A 26,412-nucleotide genomic window follows, 5' to 3' on the forward strand; every position below is an offset into this window, starting at 1 on the left:
ACTCGATCACTTTAGCAGCCCTTCACTGAGCTCTCTCCACGTCTCTCTTGTACTGAGGAGCTCAGAACTGGGCCCAGCACTCCAGGTGAGGCATCCTCAGTGCAGAGCAGCAGGGAAGGATCAGCACCCTCAGCGTTCTGCAACATTCCATCCAGCGTGGTCCAGGATGCTGCTCGCCTCCTTTGTGCCAAGGGCACACTGCTGGCTCAGGCTCCACTTGCTGTCCACCAGGACCCCCAGGGCCTGTTTGTGCAAAGCTGCTGCCAGCAGCTTGCCTCCAACCCAGCGTCTGCTGATGACTGGGTTTGCTCCTCCTTCGGTGCAGCACTTGGCACTGGCCTTAGCTCAGGGACAGGAATGGAAAAGCAAGACTTTATATCCTTCCTTTCAAGACTGATTCAAGCTGTTTCCCAACTGTCTTATATTACACTCACTCTATTCTTTATATTCTTCCATATTTTTCCATCTTCTACCAAATCTTTCTTCTATTCCCTGCAACATTTCAACAACTGTTCAGAGCTATAAATGCCTTACAGATCACATTTGCCTTGCTACTACTTACGCTTCAAGATCTTGTCAAGCCTGTTCTTCAAGGCGCACACACCTTCAAGCTAAACGAAATATATTTAAATCAAGTCTGAAATTACTGCGTGATAAACAACACTGCACATGTGCCATGTCTCAGATGTGACTCATCTCTACCAGGGGCTAATATATATGCATGCCAAGATCAGACGGAACAAAACAAATGCCATCAAGATTAAGAAGAAACACACATACACAGAGGTTTGTGTTTACAAAGCAGCCCAAAGGAGTGTGCACCCAACTAAAATGAAGTGAAATTCAGGCACACAGCACCACCCTCCAAGGCACATAACCCTCAGCTATACTTCAGGTTCAAATAAAGAACAAATAAATTAAAAAAAAACAACAACAACAATCAAGGCAGTAACCAACAGAAATAACTCAGCGCTGGGAGGCAGACTTCCCTAGGTTTTGTTATTGCTTCAGTCCCTTGTTTTTTCAATTTATTAAACAGCTGTCTGTGAAGTTCTGAGATGTAAACAATGCACAGAGGATGATATTGCTTTAAATTAAGCCTGCACAAAGTCCAAGTAATTTCACTGGAAACATAGTTTATAAAAAGCTGAATTTGTTCCCAGTAATATTGTTGGCAAGAGTATTCTTTACTTGGGGTCATTGTGCATTTCTTTCTGCTTCCAAGTACAGAAGAAAACTCTCAGTTACCAGTTAGCTGTTTCAACACCCAAAACTCAGATGGAGAGATGGTTTTTAATGATTCTTTCTACATAAGTTTCTCCTCTGTATTACACTTTGAAACAAGCAAGCTATGACTGGTAGGAGCTTGCTTTATTCCAGGCTATTTAATAGCACTGAGTTCATATTTCCTCCAACATATGAGGAACAATTCTTGATAATGCACATCAGATAATCTAGGAACGCAGGCTCAGCTTTCACCTGAAGCACTGCTGGCTTTATTGCAAGCAATTAGGCTGGTTTCTGCATACTCAAAATGCTTTTACTGAAACTACGTAATTCTCTGCTATCTGGGATTTTCACATCTTTACTGGCAGAAAAGTGTTCCGTGCCTTCACAGTTTGTTTTTTGGAAAAAAACATATTTAATTTCATTGTTCCTACAGCTCTAATTGTCTCACTAAACCTTTCTCATGTATGAAAGGAAAAAAAATTAAAAAACTGGGTTTTATTTTACTTTTTTAAAATGTTATCAGCTTTCAGGACAATATTTACTATAGTCAGAAAATCAACTGACATGTAAAGGTTTCTGTGGAATAGGATAAAGGGTCCTTTAAGGGTGTAACTCCTTAACATCTTGGAGGAGAAGCACAAGAAGAAATTAATAAAATTTAAGTTTTCTTCAAACTTATGTAAAAACAATAACCAATTCCTCTTGGCATGTATGTAATTTAAGACTAGAAGAAGAGAACAATCAAAATAGATGTCACTGGTAAAAGCTGTAGCATAAATATCTTTTTCAAATTGCACACACATACACAAGAACAAACAACATTCCAGCCTCATTCATGTTTAAATTAAGTTTCAGAATACCTAAAGGCTTCTTCAAAAACATCTGCTAATTAAGGTTTTTTTTGAGGGGAAGAAGGGGTAAGACACAATCTCTCATTTATTTAAGCAATTGTTCCAAGAAAACTGATTATCGCTCCAAGTGAATGTTAATTTTTCTACCTTTTCAATCAGCAACTGAACAACAAGACATACATACCTGTAATACACAACAAGATTGAGGCATGCACTCACAAAGGAAACAAAAACATTTTTGGATGCTTTCAGTAAAATTTTTTTTATATGTCAAAAGATTAAAAAGAGACAGAAGTGTTTGTACTATTAGCTCCTTTAAGAAGGTTGTACAGCAAACATACAGGAGCTTTGTCAGAGTACAATAGAAGTAGAACACCACTAGAAATCTGTGCCTTAGCTTGAAAAAGAGCAGAATCTTCCCTGAAGTGCACATGTAGGCTCTGAAACCCTATCTCACTATCACAGGAAAGCATGGTAACTGGACAAATTATAAAAGTTCTTGTCAAAGGTCTTTTGTATGACCAGGCAGGGCTGTAAAGACATCTGCAATCAACATATCAGTTTGTGTGGATAGTGCTGCTGATTTTCTTCATTTCCTCTTCCTAGGAGATATTATTCATGGGATGTTATACAGGTACTGCAACTATAAATTAACCAGAAAATAAAATTAAGTCTACAGGAGAATTAGCATAAAAATCATTATGTGCTTCTATTATCTTCTGGATGGCTAATTATCATACAATAGCAGATTACAATACGACAGGAAAAGGCATATACCAGAGAAACTTAGCTGCAATTTCTATGTTTATCAGAAGGCAGGCAGGAGACAAGGGAATGAAACCCTTGTTTTCATTTCAGTGCCCAGGAACATTCTTCTGTTCTAAGTTCCTGCTCTGCCCTCTCTCACTTTTGGGAAGGCCAGAATATGGTCCCAGTTTGCACAAAGGAAAAAGCTCTGCAGCATTACTTCTCTTTAAAGCTCTTTTCAAACCTAAGTGGTTCTGTGATTCAGTAACTGTGTCTCTATAGAGAAAACATATCCCTGTGGATTCCAGATCTCCCAGGCAAGTATCTCAGACTTTTCAGAGTGTATCCAACTGGCACAGTGCAGGTAGACTGCTCACCTGTGCAGAGCATAGTGTCTAGAACTTCCCAACAACCCCAGATGTGAGCAGTTTCTACAGAAAGTCAGCTTAGGCTCTGCTGTCCCACTTTCCTGGTAATGCCTCATCTCCTCATCAGCTGCAGGAGCTGAGGAGGAATGCAAGTCAAGTAAGACTCGAACAGAGTCCGAACAACCACAGGTTGTGTAAGATCTGCTCCCTCATTCCCGCACATTCTGCCTGCTCTCATCCCATTTGTGGCAACAAAAAAAGTAAATACTCAAAGTCTGCAAGATAAGAATCTGAGTCTTAGCTACCTTTAGCCACCTAAATAAGAACAAAAGAACTGGGCTCCTGCTGAACTATTTCAGGGAAACGAATACCCAGGATGAAGCAGCAGCCCTACAGACATCCAATACACATTCACTTTTTCACAGAGACAGAAGCTGCCAGGACTTCTTTTTGAAGTGGAAAAGAGCATCTCTGTTAGCTAGAGGTCTCCTTGGGCAAACCAGGAACGAAGTCCTCATTTTTTCCCCACCAGCAAAACTAATGGACCTAAACATCTTCCAGGTGTAAAAGTGACTGGAAAAAGCCAGTAGAATATTCTGGCATAACTGAAAATACCCCAATATGCTAAGCAACTTGAGTAGGAAAAGTAGGTAGGAGGACCACAGCAGCACCTTAGCTCAAGTTCACTAAAGCAGACAGAGCTCGGCTTAGCTAGGTATTGAGACTGAATTGTTCAGGGGGTAAGCTTTAAGAATCAGCATCTGAAGACAGTACATTAGCGGGGCTCAAAAACGGCTTATGATATAGGCTGTAACACTAAAAGGCAAAATTGCTGAAGACACAGGAGCTAGGGCTAACATAGAACACACCACTAGAATTTTTTTAATAATGAAATGTAAGAGATGCGCTCGGGTGAAAACCACCTACTTTTATCAATATTGCAGTCTTGCAAAAGGTTTCTGGTGCATCATGGACCAGTCCTATTTTCTTTAAAAAACCAGTTTCTTAAATGGAAGACAGCGAATCTGAGTGGCATCTAAATTCTGGTTTTGCACTGACCCTCTGCTTTCTCAAATCCCCATCCTGCAAACCATACTTAGGAGCAAGATAGAGAATACAGAGGAAAAAAGGCAGTCTGAAGCTTGACACCTGCTTCAAAGTATGATATTTTCTGTACAGAAAAACAGATCTACACCAAATCTGAACTGTGATAGATTAATTCATGGCTGGCTACGTATCTTCTGCCTAGAGAGTCTACCAGAGCAGTGTTTGTTCTGGGCAGGTGAAAGGCCTATTGAGATAGCACTGTTTGCACTGCATACTTGTCTCCTGACAAGGGTGGAGCACTGGAATAAGCAGGTCCCAGCTTGTTGGCACTACAATAAACTGAGAAATACTCATCTTACTCTGGTTCTTTCCAAAAAGCTGCAGTTGTGCCTGCCTGAGTTTCGAGTTCAGTGTTGTGCCATCAAATGGCTCTCTGGGCAAAGATCTAGAACGAAATAGGACCTGAAACATGGCCTCAAGGAGGGAAATACAAGGCTATATAGGCTATCTGTGTGATGCTACTGGACAAAAAGGATACACTCTCAGTATTCCCAAAGTGTACATCATTAAAAAATTGATCCATGCAGGTAAAAACACCCAGCTGCAAATTAATACAATTCACTGACATGAACAGTGACATACTTTCAGCACAAGTCCCTATTTAAATAAGTACTAAGTTCACCTTTAGTACCAAGACTGATAGTATGTCACCATATCAGCTTGCTTAGAGCCCTTAATTAAGGGGACACACTACAACTTTTCCTTCAGTGTTTTTCTCTCTGCTCCCTCCACCCTGCCCCCCACCACCCATCATCTTCATCACACCCATAGGAAAAATAAAATCATGCTGCAACAGTTAAGCATCCTTCCAGTGTCACAGGCTTACATTTTTCACTATGAATGAACACTGGCCTTATACTCATTTCTAAGGCTCATTTACAATACAGCTGGATCAGTTCTTTCCTAGTTCATTTGCTTTCAATAGGGGCTTCATTCTCAAGTCAAATGACAAATCACTCCAGCAACCACACATACACATGGCTTCTTCAAGCCTGGCATTTTTTCGGTTTAATGAAGCCTTTTAAATGACTGTTGTTTAAATTACTGTGTAGCAATATATACATGTTAATTACTTTGGAAGACCTGTGCAAAGTAGACATGCATTCAACTTTAATACATAAATATTGTGGCCAAGGATGTTTTACCTACTGATTAGAGTTCATACTGTTGATTCATTTAATCTTTCATGCATTTTCCTGGCAAAAAGCTTCTAATAACATGAACTAAAAGAACATAATCCCTTAAACATCAGGAATAATACCAACTCCGTTGACCTGAATCTGTTCCCTTTAACTTCCTTTATCTGAATATTGGCACTCATGCTAAATGGACAACATAAATAACAGCATTTAGTGATTGGTGTTTGCTGGATAAGCTCCTCTGCTTTTCATATTACTCTACGAGAACCGTATTTTTTAAGTAATGAACTTCTTCAGATATTGCACCCTACTGAATACTTCTTGCTCATTTCGGGCTGCCAGAATTCTTAATTTCAGAAGAAAGATGGCACAGTCATCTCAGTTTCTCAACAATATAGCATCATAATCTGCACTTTATCTTTGCTAGGCATTGAAATTGCACAAAGGGCTTGTAAAACATTTATTACTATAAATAACAAAGTGCAGAAGGGAGGACACAAGAAGAATTAGGTTTGGAGTATGTTACAGATGTACCTACATTTGTTATTAGCAAAATGCATGCACATTGTGTGTTTAATCAGGAAGCAAGAGTCCTTCTCCATTCTGTGACACTGGCAGACATGTAGAGGTGATGATTACCAACAAAGAGAGCTTGTGATCTGGAGCAGCTCAAGGTGTGCACATGACGCAGCCAGCAACAAAGTCACATTCTTACTGCCTTTGCCCTTCCTCTCAGTTCTACTGCTCTTTTATTCACGTGATCTTTTAAATTAACACAAGGTTCTCAACCTTTACACCACACCTTCCACAGCAGAGGCTTCAGTCTCATTATTTTCCAGAAACCCTACATTAACCCTGCTTTTAAAAAAAACTATGTAAGCATGAAAATTTTAAGGAAAAAAAATAAATCTAACACTGGAAAATGTAAGCCTGACCTAGTTCAACCTAATTTATACAAAGAAAAGATGCTTTGGCTCTCTACAACAGAAACTGTAATAACCAGAAATCATTTGACTACTACTAAAACATAGAAGATTATCCTAATGACAACAGACAAGTTTTCCCCTATTCTATCAAACAATAATTTCCTTCAGGAATACAAGTCTGACTTTACCCACAAACCTCTATCTTCTTTTTTCTCCACTTTGCTCCTCAGACTAAACAAGTACCTCCTCAATGCTGGAAAAACAAAGGCAACAGGTAATTTTTTATTTTCTTGATAAACTTATTATTTATCTTCCCAAGTTCAGCTTTGCTTTCACATCAAGATAGCAGTTTTCCCAACACTGTGCCAAGTACTGTTGCCAGTTAAATTTACCTGCTGATTTATAAGATTTTATCACTCGGTAGATCTTTGGGTCCCAGAGCTGTACTTTGAGTTTCCTTTGCCCAAAGCAAGTGCAGAGTGAACCAACATACAACTAAGATAGGAAGTCAGGCAACAATCAAAAATTAATGTGAAGAGCACAACAGCTTCAGGAAGCAAAATCCAAAAATCGTTAAGTGTCATGAGTTTGGTTTGTCACCACAGCCCATCCCTTGATGAGTCACAGTTACTCAAAACAAAGATCATTACAGTCACAAAGAATACACAATGAAGTTTTCTTGAACAACCAGGTGCACTTTAGCATTATTAGAGCAAAAGCACCAAGTTACTACATTCTATGAGCATAAGATCACTGAGGAATGCAGTAGATTTTATTCAAATATACCACATGTTCATGTATTTAAAGAACCCAGCCCCTTCTCAACTCGCATCATCTCACGGTTGCACCTATTTCTATGCAAGTTTGCAAACACTTTCAATTTCTTAAAGGTGGGGAAAACCCCATGCTTGACAGTCTCAGGTTGATTTTTTTTTTTCTTAAAAACATGCAGCAAACTGAAGACACATTATTTTTGTCAAAACTGTTATGTTAGCATGCAAATTCAGCAAGTCAAAAAGAAGAAAGATTATGCTGAGTTGCACCGTTTGTTACATTCTTTTCCTGTCATAAACAAATTATGATGAATTAGACAGGCTTGCAACAGTTAATGCAATTTCTCCTTTAACACAAAAATATAAGACTTCATCATTGTTTAGAAAAATGCACTTTGAATGGATTGCTATAAGCTCTTCAGTTTCTAACTTCAGTGTTTTGCCATTAATCTTTTCATGTGTTAATACTTAACATTCCATTTAACTAAATACAAATATCACTAAGGTTATAAAAACCAGTTTAACCCATCTTTTGACTGTTATTTTTTACTGGGCTACAAGACAAGGTCTTATTCAAGGCCTAAGCAGAACAACTTGTCAAATCCTTTCCCATAGGTTAAAGAAATTCGTCCCACTGAAGGAGCAAACTCCAGAGCATCACAAAGGTCCCTACTACTTGTCTGTCTGAGGAATACTTCCCTTGCAAAGTCTCCATAAAAGCCAAGTTACAACATTACTCCTCACCTAATCAAAACAAATACAGTAGTCCTACTTTGCTTATTGTCTAAAATTACATTAGCAGTCTGAGATTGGGAGCATTACTCTCCTGCCTTATTCTTAAGAGACACTTTTACAGATGATAGCCACCAGGTATGCTTTACTAAAAATGAGATTTCTACCACTGGTTTATATTTTGAAGGAAACAGATTCCTCAAAATCTTGATAAAATTAAGACACAAGTAGTAAAGACCTCAACACACTGTCATCAAGTACCAAAACAACACTTCATGTTATAATAAACAAGTTCTAGCCTTGAAATATTTCTAACAAAAGATACAGTTTGAGATAAAACATCAAGAGAAAAGAATAGGCTCCTGGAGATGTGAGAAGATAACCACCTCTTGACTAACTCATGACCCACAGCACTTATGCATGTACACGTGCTGTCCACCAGGCTGGTGAAAAATATGCTATGAGCCTGGCACACCAGAACAGAATATTTCAGATTCAGAGAATTAAAACAAGTGCACAGAAACAGCCTGAGAAGGACAATCATTGAGAGAGACAGGTTGTTCCCACTAAAGGCATAATAACCCAAAAATTCATCTACAGCATAAGACACATTAATGTATTATTTTTGATACATTGGTCAAAGCAGTTGAATCAGATAGGAAAGGATTATCACAATAAAATAGATTTGGTATCATCAGCATGAAGTTTAGAGAATGAAGCATCATGAAATCTGCAATCATCCCCAGGGAGATTTTTAGGTATTTACATATCAAAAGAGAACATCCACATTTTTTAAGTACTGATCAGGAACATGTGGGGGAAAAAAACAAACTAGAGACAACACTAAGAAAGACATGAATCTAGCACTTAATTTAACAGAAGTCTGCCAATTTACAAGCACTTACATATTTCACTGTGACTGGCAAAATTGTAGAGAAAGTGTATTAGAGCATTTTAGATGATGCACAACATAAGAGTATCGTATTTAAACTTAGCTGGTTTTGATTTGTTTTACACTGACAGTGAACTAGCAATTTGTGTGTTTAGACAAGTCAAACTCATATCAGAAAAGAAAAGAAGTCTAACAGGTAACATGTTCAAAGTCTCAAGTTCTATCCTGATGCATTTTTAACAGGCAAATTGGTTCTCTCTCACTCTCAGAATCAGCAGACATGTTTAATAAAAGTCTCAAAGAAATCAGAGGTCTTAATACATTTGAAACTGCCTCCCCAACCTCCCTCTTCCACCCTGTTAATCTAAAGTACTTGGGCTGGGGGAACTTCAAAACAAACTTTATCCAGCAATTTGAGAAGTTAATGACAAATATTTGTTTTTTCTGTGATTTCAAGTGTGTAACAAGTCCCTAATAAATAATTATAATACCTGTAATCTGTCTAGATTAGCTGTAGCACAGGCAGATTTGTATTTTAGCAAATTATCAGCTTTGTCTATGCTTTATAAAGAAATTCTACGCTGCCAGTTTCATGCAAAAAGAGGTGCTTTTAATTTAGGCTTATTGGGTGTTCCACAAGTAAAATTCATATCTTCTATCCTACAAGATTATCACAAGACAGTCACCTCAATTCAATAAAACATGTCAATGCAAAAAGAACTTTGTACTGTAACACAGCAATACCTTTAGTCAGCTCCCAGTATTTGTGTAAGGTGAAATTCTACTTCCAGAACAAAGTCCAGATAGAGAGGCACTACAGCTAAACTTGTTTTCTCAGTCTCACATAGTCAAGGGGCTTTGCATCTGCAGAATATGTCTTAAGTATCCAGACTTCAACAATCTAATTTCTCCCTCCAGCAGTGTTTCAGATCCTCTTTTGGCCAGTATAGAACTCAAACATTTACTCCCAAAATACAATGGCAATAGTTTGCAGGGGCTTTCCAGACAAAAACCTCCACAGAGGAATACTGTGGATGCAGAAAGAACAATCCAGACCCATACCAAGAAGCCTGACAGGGCAGCCTTACTGAAGCTGTTGAATTCACTGGTACTCTACCAAATCCACATACTCCCATGACTCTGCTAGAGATCATCATTCCCTGCACAACAGCATGCACACACCTTTATCTCAGCCACTGCAGCTCAGTGTCTCTCATGGTTTAAACTCATACCTGGTTTATCCAGCAGACCCTTCTGTCAGTTTAGCCACAGAGTGAGACAGCTAAAGGCAATAGCGTCTTAGGCAATCCCCGGTAATCTTTTATGCAGCATTTTATCAGAGCCTCAAGCCTCCTGTCCAGATGGGGATAACAGACATTGTCACCTCACTACCCAGACATTGTAATACCTCCAAAGATGCTTTGGGAGAATCACAAGAGAAGTAGCAAATGCCTAATAATTTTTTAAAAAATCAGATATTAAATTGGAAATCTTTACCCATGAACATTAAAACCAACACTTCCCAGCTCTGGTTGGCATCATCCTTTAAGTTTCCCAGATCCAAGTTGATCTCCCTCACCCTGAAGCTGCAGCACAAGGGCCCTGACTGTAAATGGATGCAGGCATGCATGTACACAAAGAAGCACCAGATGGCCTGGGAACTCTGTTTTCTTTAGCATTTTGAAAACAGGATTTATGCCACAAGCCATCAAAAGAACACAACTACTTAGTCATAAGAAAGAAAATCCTGAAGCAAAACTTCTTTTCTGGTTTTTCCCTCAAAAAAAAAAAAAAAGGTATGTTTATTCAAATGTTTTAAATAGTTGTCATTCTAGTAGAAACCTGTCATTCTAATGTAACTTGCGTACTTGGAAGTAAAAGCATATTTTCCACTGGAACACTTTGAGCATGATTCAGAGTCATCCATTTGTTCTTTCAAGACAAATCATCTTCCACCTGCTTCTTAAAAACCATTGATTTAGATCATTCTCTTATACAATGCTTCCTTCCATAAATGCAGTAATTTAATAGTAAACCTTAAAAGGTTAATTTGGAAAATGTAACATGAAGTCAAATTCATCCATAGTCTACTTTCTACTTTCATAGAGACTAAACTAAAAATAATTGTGGTATTAGAAATAGCAAGATAAAATTTAATTGACATTTATTCACAATCAAGAATTACTGAATTTGTAGTAGCAAGACCCACTTCTGGAATATCTACAAAGAGATCTACAATTAAACTCAGACCACTTGAATTTTATGGATCCCCTGATAGATTAGGAATCCAGGCTCTGCTCAATGCAGCAGTCATTTTCCCTGAACATAGTTTCCTTCCACCTCACCTGCAACCAGTCTTTAAGGGATAAGGGATGCACTTCACCACAGGATATCCAGATCAAGTAATGACCATAAGACCACCTTTTCAGTTCTGCTTCCATTTGAAACTCCACTGGTGAACTCTAGACAAAAGATGACTTTCTCTAAAATTCCTAGTGTCTTTCTAAGTTCAATATCAGCTTTGTTAGTCTTATCAACTCTAGCTGAGAGTTAATTCTAGATTCTGAAAATAAAAACTACAGACAGCTGGGTCCAGTCAGCAATGGATTAGATAGCAGCAGCATAAATTATACCACTCATCATGGTCTCAAGAAAATTATCTCACAAGTCTAACTTCTTCCTCCATAAAACTACACTGTTACTTGATTACAGCAATAAGAAACCTAAGATGAATTTCAGCATGATTGCTTGACTTCAGACCAGATGAGTTCTTGCAGATCTAGCTTGAGATATTTGCCACAATTTCTGTCACTGAATGACATGACTGCAGAAACCAAGCACTTATTTCTTCTCCGCTTCACACTAACCTGTCTTCCTTTGGTGGGACAGACCAGAAGCACTCACATGACGAAGCTATGAGAGCACCAAGTACATGAATCAATCCATGCCTAAAGTGCTTAGAGCCTCACAGCCCAACTCAACAACACAGGCTGCTCCAGAACTTTCACTTTAAAGAGCTTCTGTGCCCTCTGGCTATTGCTTAGCCCTTTCCTTATGCCATACTTTTAACAAATTTCTGACATTCAATGCTGCAAACATGTTTTGTTTTGTTTTGTTTTTTTCACAAACAGCTGAAAGGGCAGGTGTTTGTCTACAGCACCATGGTGGCATGAGAAGCCAATAGCTGTTTCAAATTAAACTGACCACAAAACACCCATACTCTCAAAACACAGGTGCTGAGTTTGACACAAGCAAGCAGAAGCATTCCTAAAATAGATGTGTGTAGTTCCCAAGAGGCAGATTTTTTAAAAAAATTAATCACTAAGGGAAAGGAGGAAAGCAGCCAGCAAGAAGTACTGTCAGTGCAATCCTAAAGTGCTCTGCTCACAGTCACCAGTTTCTCCTGGGAGGGAACTAATAAAATTACTCCTGCTGAACAAAACTGGCATAGTAACAGGGGGTGATGGATCTTGTTGGTTGTACATAGTGATTTGCAAATCCTGGGGATGCAGAACTGCATTAACATACTGTAGCTGAATTCAGTGAAACCAAAAGTCACACAGAGAGGAATGGGAATTTCCCTCGCACTCACTAGGTCAAAGACAGCACCCTGACTTTCAGCAGCACTGCAAGAACCTTGGTGTAACAACAGAAAAACAATGGACTGTGACCTCTTAGTGTAACGTTACAGCCAAGAAAACAAACAAGGGAATGTTAGCTAAGAAGCAATGCCACTTCATGTAACACTCAGCAAACCATTATAACACAACATTGCTGTGCTCAGCTCAAATGTCTGCACATTATTCACGAAGTCAGAAAAAAGCTATAAACAATATTTCTGAGCCTGAAAAGCATCTGTAAATAAATTTTGGTTTTATCTACTTAGACATAGACAAGACTAATAGGTGGCGTGTGTATGAATTACACATACCTGCGTGTGGAGAATATTTTTTCCTGTAGCTCCATGACTTTTTGTTGCCTCCTGCTCAAGTACCAAGACAGGATAACAGGGACCATAAAAATATCAGATACAATAGAAGACCAATTATTATGGCGAAAAGTCCACAAGCAACATGAATAAGTAACTACTTCTCATTAAAGAACCTTGAAGACAGATAAACTAATGTGATCCAAGGAGAGCACTGATGGTAAAAAAAGTGACAGGCTTAAAACATTCTTGGAAGAAGTTCTAGAGACTGACCAGTGAAGGGGAACAGCTTAAGTGTTCACAATGATCCTTTCTGACCTGAAACAAATCTACAGTTCAAATCCTATTTATTTACAAACCATCTATATGACTCTCTCTAATATAGAGTGATAGAAGAAATTATGTCTAGGAGAATGGTCAGTTGACTTCCATTTAACATCATCCTAACAACCTCAACAAAAGATGTTCAAAGGAGGGAAAAATGGGAACCGAGACATCTGGAACACCTGCTAACCACTAACAAAAAGTACATTTTTTTAGCAAATGCAGTAGCTTGGTTGGAAGTGGTGATGAAGTAGACAGGTTATTTGGGGTGAGTGGGGTAGAAATAAAGGCAGGTAAGAATTATCAGTGATTTTTTGCGTATATTTCATTCTGATAATTCCCTTTGAAAAATAATTATTTGTAAAAACAAGAAGTTCTGTTAGTATGTGTAAGTTTGTATTCATTTAGTCAGTTCTTAAGAACACTGTCTCCCTCCCTATTCCAGCACAAAAGGAAAACGTACATCATAAATCCTAGCTACCTCAAACAAATTCAATTTCTTACTGCTACAGGAACCAGCAGCCTCACAATGGCTTTTGAGATACAAAAGGCACTTTAAGGAACACCATAAATTCATTTAGATCTGAAACCAAAGCTGCAGGCTTGTCTATGGTGCCATTTCTGTATTTATAACCCATTCTTTACCAGTAAAATCACCCCAAGTTTATTAGTACTATGGATTATGTCCATGTACAAAACAGAAAGAGACATATACCCCAAAGCATATATTCTCATTGTAGAACCACAGGGTCATTAAGGCTGGAAAAGACCTCTGAGATCAAGTCCAAACACTAACCTAACACTGTCAGGTCCACCACTAAAACACATATCTAAGCATGACATGTACACATTTTTTTAATACTTCCTGGGATGGTGATTCCACCACCTCCCCAGGCAACCCATTACAATGCTCGACAACCCTTTCAGTGAAAAAAATTTCCCTAACATCTAAACATCTCCTGGCACAACTGGAGGCCATTTCCTCTTGTCCTGTCACTTGTCACCTGGAAGAAGAGACTGACCCCCACCTGTCCACACCGTCCTTTCAGGCAGCTGCAGAGCAGTAAGGTCCCCCCTGAATCTCCCAGAACATCAGCCCTACACCCAGCCTCCCACACCCCAGTCTGCCTCTCAGGGAACTTCCACTACCATCTGTGCAGAGGCAGAGATTCCCCAAGTTTGGCATTTCAGAGAAGATATTTTCCAAGCCAAGCAGACAACAGACTCGGAAGCAGAGGAAGCGGTCACATTTTGTCCCTGCAGAACTGCACTGAATTCATGTTTTGCTTTCAGAGACATTTTTTCAGCACCACAAACTGGAGTTAGATCAACAGGTCAGTCAACTATCTGCTGTTTCCAGTAAGCACTTTCAGATCATGCACAAGACAGAAAGAAAAGAACTTCATCCTCCACCTCACCTGTATCAGCTCTGCAATGCAGACAGACGACTGCACCATTCAAGAAACCAACACAAAAATATATGTAGTTATCTAAGACTCAAAAGGAAAACTGGGGAAAAAGCTTCCTTCCCATATACAGGGCCTTGGAGTCTAATCCAAAACTTGTGCAAGAAAAGCAGGCAGTGCTTCTCAGAGAGCTGCTGTCTGTAGGGAGAGCTCCTCAGGCCTGAGGCTTTTCACAGGATCTGTGTTTGCTAGCTCCCACAAGTCATTTAATGCTGCCCCAGTCTTGACAGCCTTATCTTGTTAATGAGGTTAGTGCATATGCATTGAAGAGGAATTCATATTCTTTAAATGTTTCCCTATCTCTCTCACAACCTAACCAGTTGTTTGCCCTGTAGTTTGCAAGAAACAACTTTTCCAAACACCTTACTGAAGATTTTGGTATTATGTTAAAGCTCTATCTGCCTTAAATTAAGAATTTTTGATTTCAGTAAACAGTAAGGTGCCTTACAGAATGCAAAAGCCACAGCAAGCTCACACAGAGGTGTCACACACAGGTTCTTCGGACTGTTTTCTCTTCCTAGAAAGCTTCCAGCATGCAGCTTACTGAGACAGCTGGGGAAGTTCTCCCCTCCTGGCATTACACAAATGCTGAGAAACTGGCAGCTTTTACATGGAAAAATCTGCTTTCTGAAACAGAATTTGAATGAACAGTATTTTCTGTTTACAAAAATAACATATCTTTCTGCTTTTTTTGACAATTTTTCAAGATTCTGATCATACTAGAAATGCTGTCAGATGATCTGTTTTGCTCTGTCGAAGTGAGATTAAATTCTTCAAGAAGAAACCATTCTATCAGTAGCTAATACAAGAGCATGTAGGAGGATGAAATCATGGTCGACTTTCCTGAGCATAACAATGTTGTTAAAGCACGTTTGCTGAAACAGATTAACTTTTTTTTTTACAAAATATATTTTATGATCAAATCACAGACCAAAATATGCTCTGTGTTTAATGTGAGAATACATCAAAAATCAAAGCACATGAGCTGTAAAATGAGAATATCCACTGGCAAATTTCAATAGCAGCAAACAAAACCCACTTGTTTTTGTTTCACAGCACTGAATTTTTCTATTCCCACTCCCTTCTGAGAAATGCAGTCATCAGCTTAGGCCTATTTTTTTGCTAATATAGAGACAAATGCTCCAACTCCTTCCTCATTTTTTCCATCTTTAAAGTAAACATCTTTATTTTCTAAAACCAGAAATGACACATCAAAAAAGTTTTACTGTAGGATAAATTTTAATGCATATAATGCATCAACATGCTACACAGGAAGAAAAAAACAATTATATGTAATAACAACAAAGGAGGAGATGGCTCAGAGAATTCAAGGGAAAACATGAAGGCAGTGGGTAAATAACCTCATCTTGTTTTCCACTGTAACTTTAAGAATACTGTATAAAACATTTGCTGTTGAGATTATTTCTTTATACTTTGACCTCCCAAAATATATTATACACCCTTCATGAACTAAACTCCTTTAATTAAAAGAAAAATTCCCCTCCAAGTGCCTACTGTATGCAACAGTTTGAGTTTTGATGCCCCAAAGGCTCACCAACTTTCACACCTAAAAACAGGGGGTTTGATTTTATAAATTTTGAAACAGTTCATTGAACAGAGAAAAGCCAAATGTGAAATATCATTGAATGCAAAGAAGGGAATGAAGGGAGACAGAGCACACACCCAGGCTGGTAACAGCTTAAACAATCGGCTTAAAGAAGAAAGGGAAAAGTGCTACAGCCACCATTTAATGGCTTCACTGGCCTCTGTAAAAGGAATCAAGGGTCTCTGCTGTCTTAGTAAGCAAGTTCCCCCATTAAAAAGAAAACCCATCATCCAATTAGCTGAAAGTCAAGAACAACACTGCAGCGTGCTGCCGAGAGCTGCATGCAGAGTTAGCAGTGCCAGGGAGATGCTGGGCGCACTGGAGCCGCCCTGCAGCTGCGTGTTCCCAGCTCACGGCGTGCCCTTGGCAGATGAGACTCGTGGGCCGACTCCAGACAGTGGGAGCGGGGTTGGAAATGCTCCTCCTCAGGGAAAGGGGGTGCCAGCCACAAAGAAGAACATTTCCTGCCACCCTCTCTTCATTGCTGAACAGCAGGGAAAGAAACTAAATCAAACCCAGTAACATGAAACAGCAGGAAGAGGGAGGAAAAGAAATTAAGTCTTTTGCACACCAAAGTTATAGTGTTACACTATTAAACCAGCTCCTTCCTCCCCAGAGCTACAGCAGGATGTCTTAATTCACATCAATTTCCATTGGCATCCAAAGACCAAAAAATGAGAGAAAAGGATACTGCTTGCTGGACTTTGCACTTGCAGAATGCTGCCCTTCCTAGCAATACGACCTACTTTGAAGAATACCACCACTCTTCACTTATTTGCTTAATTCAAAGAGATAACAGACTCATCATTCATCATTTCTCAAAGCAAAGCACTCATGGAAGGTTCATTATTCGGGAAGAATTTCTACTCAGTAAGTAGCTTGAATATAAAACCTCCACACTGGGGATCAGCATCTCTACTGAATAGTGATCTTTATTGCAACACAATGATTGCACTGAACACTGGTGTGTTCAGACCTGCTTATGAGAATGGAAGTTCTTGAGTTTGGTCTTTTTACATAAATTTAAGCTCTTAATTTAAAACCATACCATCTTCACAGATCCAGGAACCACTATCTGTGGTATGAAAGAAATTTGTTTAAATGACAGAAAGCAGCCTTGACCAATTCTGCATGGAAACAAGGGAGAAGAAGGAAAAAATTTCATAGCACTGTTTCTTTTCTCAGAAAACTTGGAAAATATTCACTTACACAGTTAAAGCAAGTAACAATTGGGCCTCATACCATTGAGATGTTAGCCCGTTAATATTATTTATCAAAATTAAAGTAAGAATTTGTTCAGAACTTGGGATAATTTTAAAGCTTAACAAAGACAACTGAAATTGTTTATCAGCCAATACATAATCTGAAAGACCTCACATAGCGAAAGGCACACAATAGGAAACTTTAAACTTAAAAATGGGAAACAGTATCCTTGTTCAGTCTCAGCTGAGGACAAAAAGGAAAACAAGTGTTTTCTCAGTCAAGACTGCTAAATTACAGAAATCCTCTGAAGTCTACATTTATTTTAGATGTATACATAACATACAAATGAAAATAATACATAGAATCAATTACTAGTGCTACAAAGAACTACTGAGGAAAGCATTCTTTTCAGACACAAAAGAATTAATCCTCAAATAAGTTATCCTTCGAAGTAATGCTACAGTCTAGAACAATTTAATTACAGGTCACAATTCATAAACAGTAACACTGCTTTTCTAGCTGTATATTTGATACTGCTATGTTCATATAAAGTGAAGTTCTTCAAAAGAAAGTACCATCATTCTCTATGTATTTATATAGAGTTATTTGTAATATTTCACAAACATTAAACTGGTTCTTCTATTAGGATTTCCAGTCTCTTATCATACAAACTGTACCACAAATATTAAAATAATGAAATACAGAATAAACTCAATGTGTTTGTTAGCATACTTAAAGAAAAGAAGGGAAGGGAAAACAAAAAGACACCATTTGGTATTTGTTTGGATAAACTATCTGCGGTTCCATAACAACAAGGAAGGGAAACAATCTGAATCTGTACAGATCAAAACCAAACAGCCAACATAAATTAACTCTTAATATTTTTCATGCTTCATAGCAGGAGTCTGAGTCTGTAACTTCAACAAATATTTCAAAATAATCTCATCACAATATAGCTAATGGTCCAGGACACATTTAAATTGATGCATAGAAATAAATGGAAATAGTAATTCAAATGAAGAGCAGATGGTCACTCTAAACACTTCATTACCCTTTCACTTCTAATGCAGAAAAAGTAAAAGAACATATACTACAGTATACATTGGAAAACAAATACTAAAAGCCCCCTGTTTTTCAAGTATTTAAAATACTAACCCAGAAACACTGTACATAATGCTAGCAGCTGTTGAGTTCATCCTTCTAGCAAAAAAAAAAATAAATTATTTGTACTTATTCTTATCCTTCCATTTACTTTGCAAAGAGCCTATAAACTCAATGATATGTATGTTCTCCCTTCTTTCCACCTCCTGTCCACATTATTTAACTTTTCAGATCCATTTTTGCTATCCCATGGGAAACCATACATTTTTAAAGTATGGATGTTTAATATTTAAATGAATAATTTCACAGATAGCTACCAGTGTTTCCCTAATGTCAGCTCTACAAATGTTCACAACAAGCTGTCCTCCACCTGCACCATTTGTGCCCTGCCAGACACGGCACTTAGGTGAGTCAAGCTGGCAGAATGAGCTGCAGAGCCAGCCACAGACTCATGGCCACAGCAGGGAAATTGAATTTTCCTGGGGAAGGAACAGGACTGAGGAGTGTTTCAAATTTCTGACAACTGCAGGAAAACACAGAAATTTTCTAAACTAGAAACAGGAGAACTAGGACAGAGAGCTATACTCAAGCCCCAAACCAGAAGGAAGCAGTCCTCTAATGCTCTTTAAAGTGCCTTCCAGAAGAGATCCCTCACAGCTTGTGTAGCTAGCTGCTCCTGGGAGGAAAATAAAACCACTTTTACAGACTGGGAAAACAGAGTCAAGTAAAGGAAAACCCACAGAACTAAAAGAAATCTGCTCTTATTAAGAAGAAAATTCATTAGGTATCAATGATATCCACACAGAAAAAGTATAGATAATTGCTCAAGAAGATTGCAAATGAAAAGGGAGAGTTGAAATGGTTGGGAATTTAATAACAGAAGCCCTGAATTGCAAAATGGACCTAGCTTGAAGACGGTGAGACACTAAACAAGGCCTCTCAGAAAAAGTTACATAAGAAAGGTATTTACAGAGGCACTACAAACAGGAGCACAAGGAAGTGCATGAAGACAAAGCATGTGCAGAGAAGCAGTAGTAGAGATAGCCATCCCTTTTGTTTCAGAAAAAAGACAAAAACAGATGAACAATACATCCTATACTTTACATGTAGTTATACTGTTATTTATATAGTCTCTTCAGCTTTTTTCTTCCGGTACCATCGACTGCAATCCAAACAAAACTAGTCCTCTAGCTGCTCTTACACATGTACGGAACTTCCAATGTCTCTTTGCTCCTATTTCTTAACACATAGGAACTTTTTACGTATTCCATATGTTCTTTTTACATGCCCAGATGTCCTTTTTCCTCTTCAGGACTCCTACAAAGAGCCTGAAGCTACAGACTTGCCACCCAGCACTACAGAAAAGAATCACTAGAACATATTAGTACTCTGTTGATAAAGAAGTTCTGTATTGTTAACCTGTTCTGTAAGTTTCCTTCGTATAGACCCTCTCCCTTCAAATCCAGGGTGGTCTTCAAAGTTTCTCCAATGCTCGCTATCAGATAGGTAAGCTCATTGCAAACATTTGCTACAAAATCATTTTTGGGCTAATAAATGAAAGCCACACTGACATTTTGCATGATTACTCTCCTCAGCATAGCTGCCTTCTAGTCCACTGCAAAAAGGCTTCTGAACAAACGCATACAACAGCCTTATCTTCTCCCCATCTCTCCAAACACATAAGCTCTCCATCAGAGAATTAGTACCAGGTGCTCTTGCTTTTGCATTACACTGCTCTCATCACTGGCTTTCTCCCGTTCCTGGTTGTCAACTCTTTGCAGCAGCACTCCTGTCATCCTGTCTATCTGTATTACACTGAAAAATTGTATTGGTTTTCATTAAGAATTAATGGAATTCACAAGCAGAATTTCTCTTACATATGCCAAAACAAAATACTGCTTTTTGTCTCCTTTTTCTACTATGTACTCCCTTTTCTACTATGTTTCTTTTATATGCCATAGATTTATTGGCCCATCAAGGGCCAAAACTTCCCTCTTCTCTCTCAAAAGCCTAATGAGAGAGCCTCTCTCTCATGCATTTCTGAAGCATGGCTGCAGTCATGTGTACACACCCTATCTCATTTTTCTCTGGGGCTGTGCATGTTCCTGATTCTGTTTGGGATTTACTATGAATGCCTTTCACACAGCTTCAGTACACACTGCAGCAAGGCATCAAGGCATACGGAACAGGGATAACATAATTAAAGGTTATTACCAGCAGACAACACACCGAGTTCTATCTAGATACAGCTGCTTAATCAGAGCTGTAAGGCACTCAAAAGGCATTTCAACGTGAACTGAAGAAGCAAAAATATCCAAGCTCTTCTATCAACAGAGTCTGATCAGTTTATGAAGGAAATTACTGGTACTGGTGCTCACAGGAGCTCATGAACGGGAGAGGCCTTTTGCTTCCCAGTGCTGCAAATATGCTTTTAACATTTTCCAGTAAGTACTCTAATTTTATGCTGTTGAAAGGTAATTTCTGCATGAAGACGGCATATTACAAATTTTATAACTGATAAAAGCTTTAAAGAATTTATTTTAAAAATCCCATTACCCATGTGATGTAATATATCTGTCAGAGGGGGGCATATGTGTGTGTAACTCCTCAGCTAGGAAACTCCAGAGCAGGACCTGAACCCAAGTATCTACATGCATATCAGAGCATGTTTCTAGAGCTAATATTAATGAAACATTATTTGGAAGTCATATGTGATATGAAAGAAAGAAAAATTAGTTGCACTTCTCTCCTGATGTTTATGACTTCATCAAGTCAAATACACTAATCAATAAAACTGAGATAACTGCTTAAGAGTTAATTTAACATTTATATCTGATGTAAGCATAGAGGCCAGACAGCAATTTTTGCTATGTTCATGTTATCCCAATAAGAATACAACACATCCAGATCAGAGATTAGAAAACAGTATTGAAGAGCACTTACTATTCCTATCCTGAAGTGTTTCCATAGCAGCCAAAACAATTATTAAAACAGATACACCAAAAGGATGGCAACGAAATAATATAAAAGCCATTCATCTGAAAATAATTCACAGATTTGAACAGTTATATTTGAGCTGTTGATTAATTTAATACTTAAACATTACATACTTTCTAATACATCACACAAGTCTTTGTAGTGATCTTCACAGCAGCAGAGGAATTTATCAGAGCAAGAAGATTTTTAGAAAGAAGTATTTATAACAGACAACATGTTGACTGCTGTGGATTCACATCACAGAAAATATAAGGTATCTCAGATTTCCTTTGCAGGATGAGGATTTACTTAGTGGAGGAAGCTTACCATTTGCTTCTTCTTTTATCCCACTTAAGACTACAGAAAGCCAAGAACACTCTACACATTCTCCTCCTGCTCTCCCACAATTTATCAGAAAATACTGTTTTCAACAGCATTAAGCAACATTAACTCCTGCTTTTCTTGACAGTTCCTCTGAATAGCCATCTTTCATATCTGCCCTTTAAGCTTTCATAAGATGCACCTAATTAAAAATCAAAGGCTCAGTTTTTAGAAATGTCAGCTATCGTGCCTTAGAGGTAAGAAAAATTTGGCTTTTTGGCTTTATCTGAGAGCCATCTATATATTAACTAGCAGGCACCATGACTGCTGCCCAAATGCCAATGCTCTCTCCTTTAATTCTTTCTGTAAGAACACAGCATCACCTACAACCAGTTTTTCTTTCATTCAAATCACAAGTCCTCCAGAAAAACAGAGGCAGGATTGTTTTGGCAACAATGAGCAAGTGGCCTTCCATCTACCTATGACCAAATTGCAAACTCTGACCAGCTAATAGCCTCCAGGTTAAGTGAGAGTGGAACACAAAAGATACTAAACAGGTTCCCAATGGTAAAAAGAAATACACAGACAGCTATGTGTGAGGTAGGAGGGATGGTTTCTAATGGAAGCGTTTTCCTTTTTCTCCTTGCATCAGTTCTCATCACTGGATTTCAGATGTGCAGGCACATGGTGTCAGGTCAAGAAGAAGTAATGACACCATTTATGTTCCCCTTCCCATAGGCAATCACCCCACAGCAACAGAACTGGTCAACTGCCACTCATTCCTGTATAACAGATCCAACCTTAATAGCATCTCGCATTCAATACAGGGCCCTGAGGAGCTCGTGGGTTTAAAAAGCCATCCAGTGCATTATTCTGTTTAGAAAGAATACTTTTGAAGTACATGATTCTTGCCTTAAGAGTGAAGAAAAAAGCCAGCATCATTAAGCAATCCTTGAAATTTCATGCAAGAAGCTGAGTATAGAATCCATTATCCAGGGGTATCTGCAGTGCTCAGAATAATCTTATGTTGACATTTGTGTGGGGGCAGCTGAGTACGAAACAAGTTTGTGAAAGGCAGAGAACACCTACAAATGGAAGAGTACACAGCACGTAGAAGGGCAGGCTTGCAGATGGGGTAGTCCAAGGGCAGAGCACATGCAGTAAAAAGAATAAAGTGCAAATGCTTCAGTAGAAAGAGGGTGTGGGAGCACTGATAAAGGAAGAAGATTACTCCAGTTCACTACTGCTATACAGCCTAGAGAAAAACAAGCCAAGGAAGAACTTGGAGATCAGGGCAGATCTCTGCTTCTGTTGCCACCATGAACAAACAGAAGTTTGCAAGACATGTACTTTCTGATACAGAGAGTATCACACAAATTATAACCACAAAGACAGTTATCAATTTACTGATGCAGGATTTATTTTTCCAACAGCTCCCACCTATAAGAAAATACTGCAGCAGAACATGATACTTTTACCTTGGACAAAAGTTTCAGGGTTTCAGTTTAATTGGAATATTTAAAAGTGAAAAAAATAACTGTTTCATACAATAATGAAAATGAAACAGCAATAATGAAAATGAAAAAAAAAAAAGAATTTTTTTCTGCGTACATAGCTAACTTTCCTCCAGCTGTGTCTTTTTTGTCATTCCTCCACACAAGCAAATAAACCCTGAAATCCAATAAACCTTTCAATTACTTCTAAACAAAGTTTTAGAGATAGCCTAAAAAGTTGTAGTTGCATGAGTATTGTACTCTAATATCAACAAGTTCCTTTTTCAACGAGAAAGGCAAGAGGGGTGCAATGTCAGCATGAAGAGCACATTTTATAGATGCCAGTATCTCCTGAAGTAAGTGCTTGCAAACACAATCAGCAGCACAGTGAAATCCTCTGCAATCGTCTCTCTACTTGATTTTATGAGTACGCTGCTCATTGGTGATGAAGCCCACACTTTCTCCCCTCCTTTTGAAAAAATTTGAGCTGAAATGAAAGAAAGCACCATACACTTTTTTTTAAGAGATGCTATTCAATTAATTTAGCTTAACCAGTCCCATACCTCAGCTTCTGAGTATTAAAGCATGTTCTGTTTCACGCCCTACTCCTATAAAATCTAGACCTGCAAAGCTCAGAGAAACTTTACTGATCAAATTCTATAAACAGTGCAATGCTTTTTTCAGTTTTTCTAACTCTCAGTGTGGGTGTCACTTTCAGTTAAAGAAAGGAAAAAACAGGAACAGATATGTAATTCAACAGAACAGGTTTTAATCCTCAAAACACTGACAGCTATTACATGCTCCAAAGTCCTCCATCAGTCTAGGGATTTGGGTGAAAAAAAAAGAGGCCAGCTTCTTACTCTTGTCTTTGGACAGCTGAGCTACAACCACTACATGTGCAGCTCACATTCTGAGAACACTGGCAAGTCTAAGCTTCATTTGGAGGTCAGTTCAAGCAAGAATGCTCCACAGCTTCACACCTGGCCAAGCAGATATGTCCATATGTTTTCAGCACTCAAGGACCGTGAGTGTCATTACCTCATTTTCTGATCCTATGAATCCTCAGACCATATTAAACGGGCTCTACAGCAAAATCTGACCTTTGACAAATTAGAGTATAACCTTAAACAAAATATTTACCAAGCTTATTGACATAGACCTCTATAAGCAAACCCTTAGCATGCTGATAACAATCATCAACTCTACTTTATAGAAATTTGTGCTGAGATGCTAGGAGGAGTGCAGCAAGTTGAGAAGGAGATGTGAGGAGAGGAAATATATTAGCATTTCAAATATCTAGAAATGTGTGATGTAGTCTGTAGGCAAGGGAGGCCTGATAATGCTTGCAGCAAGTATCTCTAGGTGGCTCCGTTCACATACTTCACTTGTAAGACTCTTACTCAATCTCTTCTGTTTCTTTCAAGTAGAAACAATAGGGTTGCAAAATTCCATGTTTTAGTGAAATGATGCCAATATATACAGATGACAGCTAATATGAAAGGCACCTAACAAGAAAAAACCCTTTCTTTTATATTGCTGGAGATTAAAGCAGTGCACAATTTCTCAGGTTGTTACACTCACTATTACTAAGTTCTCCCACCTGTTTTGGGAGACCAAGCTTAATTGCTAGTGACTATTTAGGCTGAAATTGAAAGAACATTAAATGTTTTTCAAACAAACTTCCATACTATTTCATGGGAAACTTGGGTTTCAAGAGCTAGGGAAAAGGTCAGCAAAAAAAGGATGGGTGGTGAGTACTTAGCAGCTGTGAGAAATGCAAAAACCAAAACTGCAAATTTCCGATGCACACCGTGCAGCTGCGTTTGAGAGAGATAAGAGGACAGACAACGGGTTTTGGGGACACTGAAACACCTACAAACACGGCCCAACCTCAGCGAACAGGCACAAACAACACACGCACGGCCCCGCAGGCCAGCACCGTCCCTTCCTCATTCCTCCTGCACAGCAGCGGCAGGGGAGAAAGTTCAGCGCCGGCACCGTCCACGCACCCGCGGGCCGGGCCGGGCTCACCCCTGACCACGGCCCCGCACCCGGGCGCCACGGGACGGGGACAGCGCCTCGGGCATCCCGGAGAACCCTTCACCCGGCCCCGGCAACGGGGACGGCGGGGAAAAAGAATTAAGAAGGAGGCGGCGACCCCCCGGAGACCCCACCGCGGCCGCGCCTGGCTCTCCCCGCGGCGCCACAGGTGCTGCGGGGCTGGGGGCTGCAAGCCGCAGGGCAGCGAGGCCAAAGGCACCGCCGCCCCGCAGAGGCTCCATTCTCCCCCGCCCGGCACACCGGGATGCCCCCTCGAGCCGGCGGTGCCGTGGAGCGGGCTCGGCGGGCAGCCCCCCGCGCCAGCCGGGGAAAGGCACAGGTAGCGCCCGCACCGCGGGGACGGCCCCTCCCGGCGGGAGAGGCGCCGCCAAAGGCAGCGCTGCAAGGGGCTGCTTTCGGCTGCGCAGAGGAGGAGGAGAGCGGGTGCCCACCTCCCCGCCGGCCCCGGGGAGAGGGAAGCGGGGCGCAGACGGCCGCCGCCGGCAGGACGGGGGCGGGCGGCGGTCATGGCGGGGAGGCGCGCCGCGCACCTGGCAGCAGGTGCATGCAGGCGGAGACGGCGGCGAGGGCGCCCGCGGAGGGAAGGACGAAACTAGCCAGGCTTTCCCGGCGAACGGCGCCTGTTGTGCGGCCGGGGGGGGGCACTCGCAGGTGCGTGTCGCCGGGAAGGGGGGAACGATGCGGAGGAGGGGAGAGGGTAGCTGCAGGCACCGTTTTGCGGGCGGCGGAGGTAAGCGCGCACTACTCACCGGCAGCTCCACGTTGACTTCGGTCCCGTCCAGGAGAAGGACGCGGCACTGCAGCACCGGCTTGCTGCCGCCGGCCGCCGGGATGTGGACGGGCGCTCCGGCGCAGTGCACGACCCCTCCGGGGAGCGGCGAGGAGGGGAAGGCTCCCGAGCCGACGGCGGCGGCGGCCGCTCCTCGCAGCCCCCCGTCCCGCTCGTCCCCCTCGCCGCCGAGCCCACCTCGCCCGGCTCCGCGCCCGGCTCCTCGCCCGTAGCGCTGCATCGACCGCCGGCCAAAGGTCCTGCGCAGGAACCGCAGCATCCTGGGGGCGCCCTGCCCGGCCGCTCACACCCCCGAGCCCGCAGCTCCGCGCCCGGCCCCGCGGCGCCTCCCAGAGCAACGCAGCAGCGCCGCCCGCCGGGAGCCAGCCCGCGCCGGGC

The 26,412-nt window shown here is 40.4% G+C and overlaps 1 protein-coding gene across 7 annotated transcripts in view; it reads right to left on the minus strand.

Moving 5' to 3' along the window:
* EPB41L4B (erythrocyte membrane protein band 4.1 like 4B) overlaps nt 1–26,371 on the minus strand; it is a 167,866-nt gene extending 141,495 nt beyond the window's left edge. For 2 of the 7 annotated variants that reach the window (XM_085571769.1, XM_085571768.1), the window contains exon 1: nt 25,994–26,370. In XM_085571769.1, the coding sequence (XP_085427895.1) occupies nt 25,994–26,293 (300 nt within the window). In that variant the 5' untranslated portion in view covers nt 26,294–26,370. Of the gene's footprint in view, nt 1–25,993 lie in introns of all 7 variants that reach the window. The other 5 variants (XM_077784967.2, XM_077784973.2, XM_085571770.1 and 2 more) reach the window with 5 other exon arrangements.
* Nucleotides 26,372–26,412: the final 41 nt, after the last annotated feature.

This window comes from Lonchura striata, chromosome 2 (genome assembly GCF_050655825.1).
Source record: "Lonchura striata isolate lonStrDom1 chromosome 2, ASM5065582v1, whole genome shotgun sequence".
Lineage (NCBI taxonomy): Eukaryota > Metazoa > Chordata > Aves > Passeriformes > Estrildidae > Lonchura > Lonchura striata.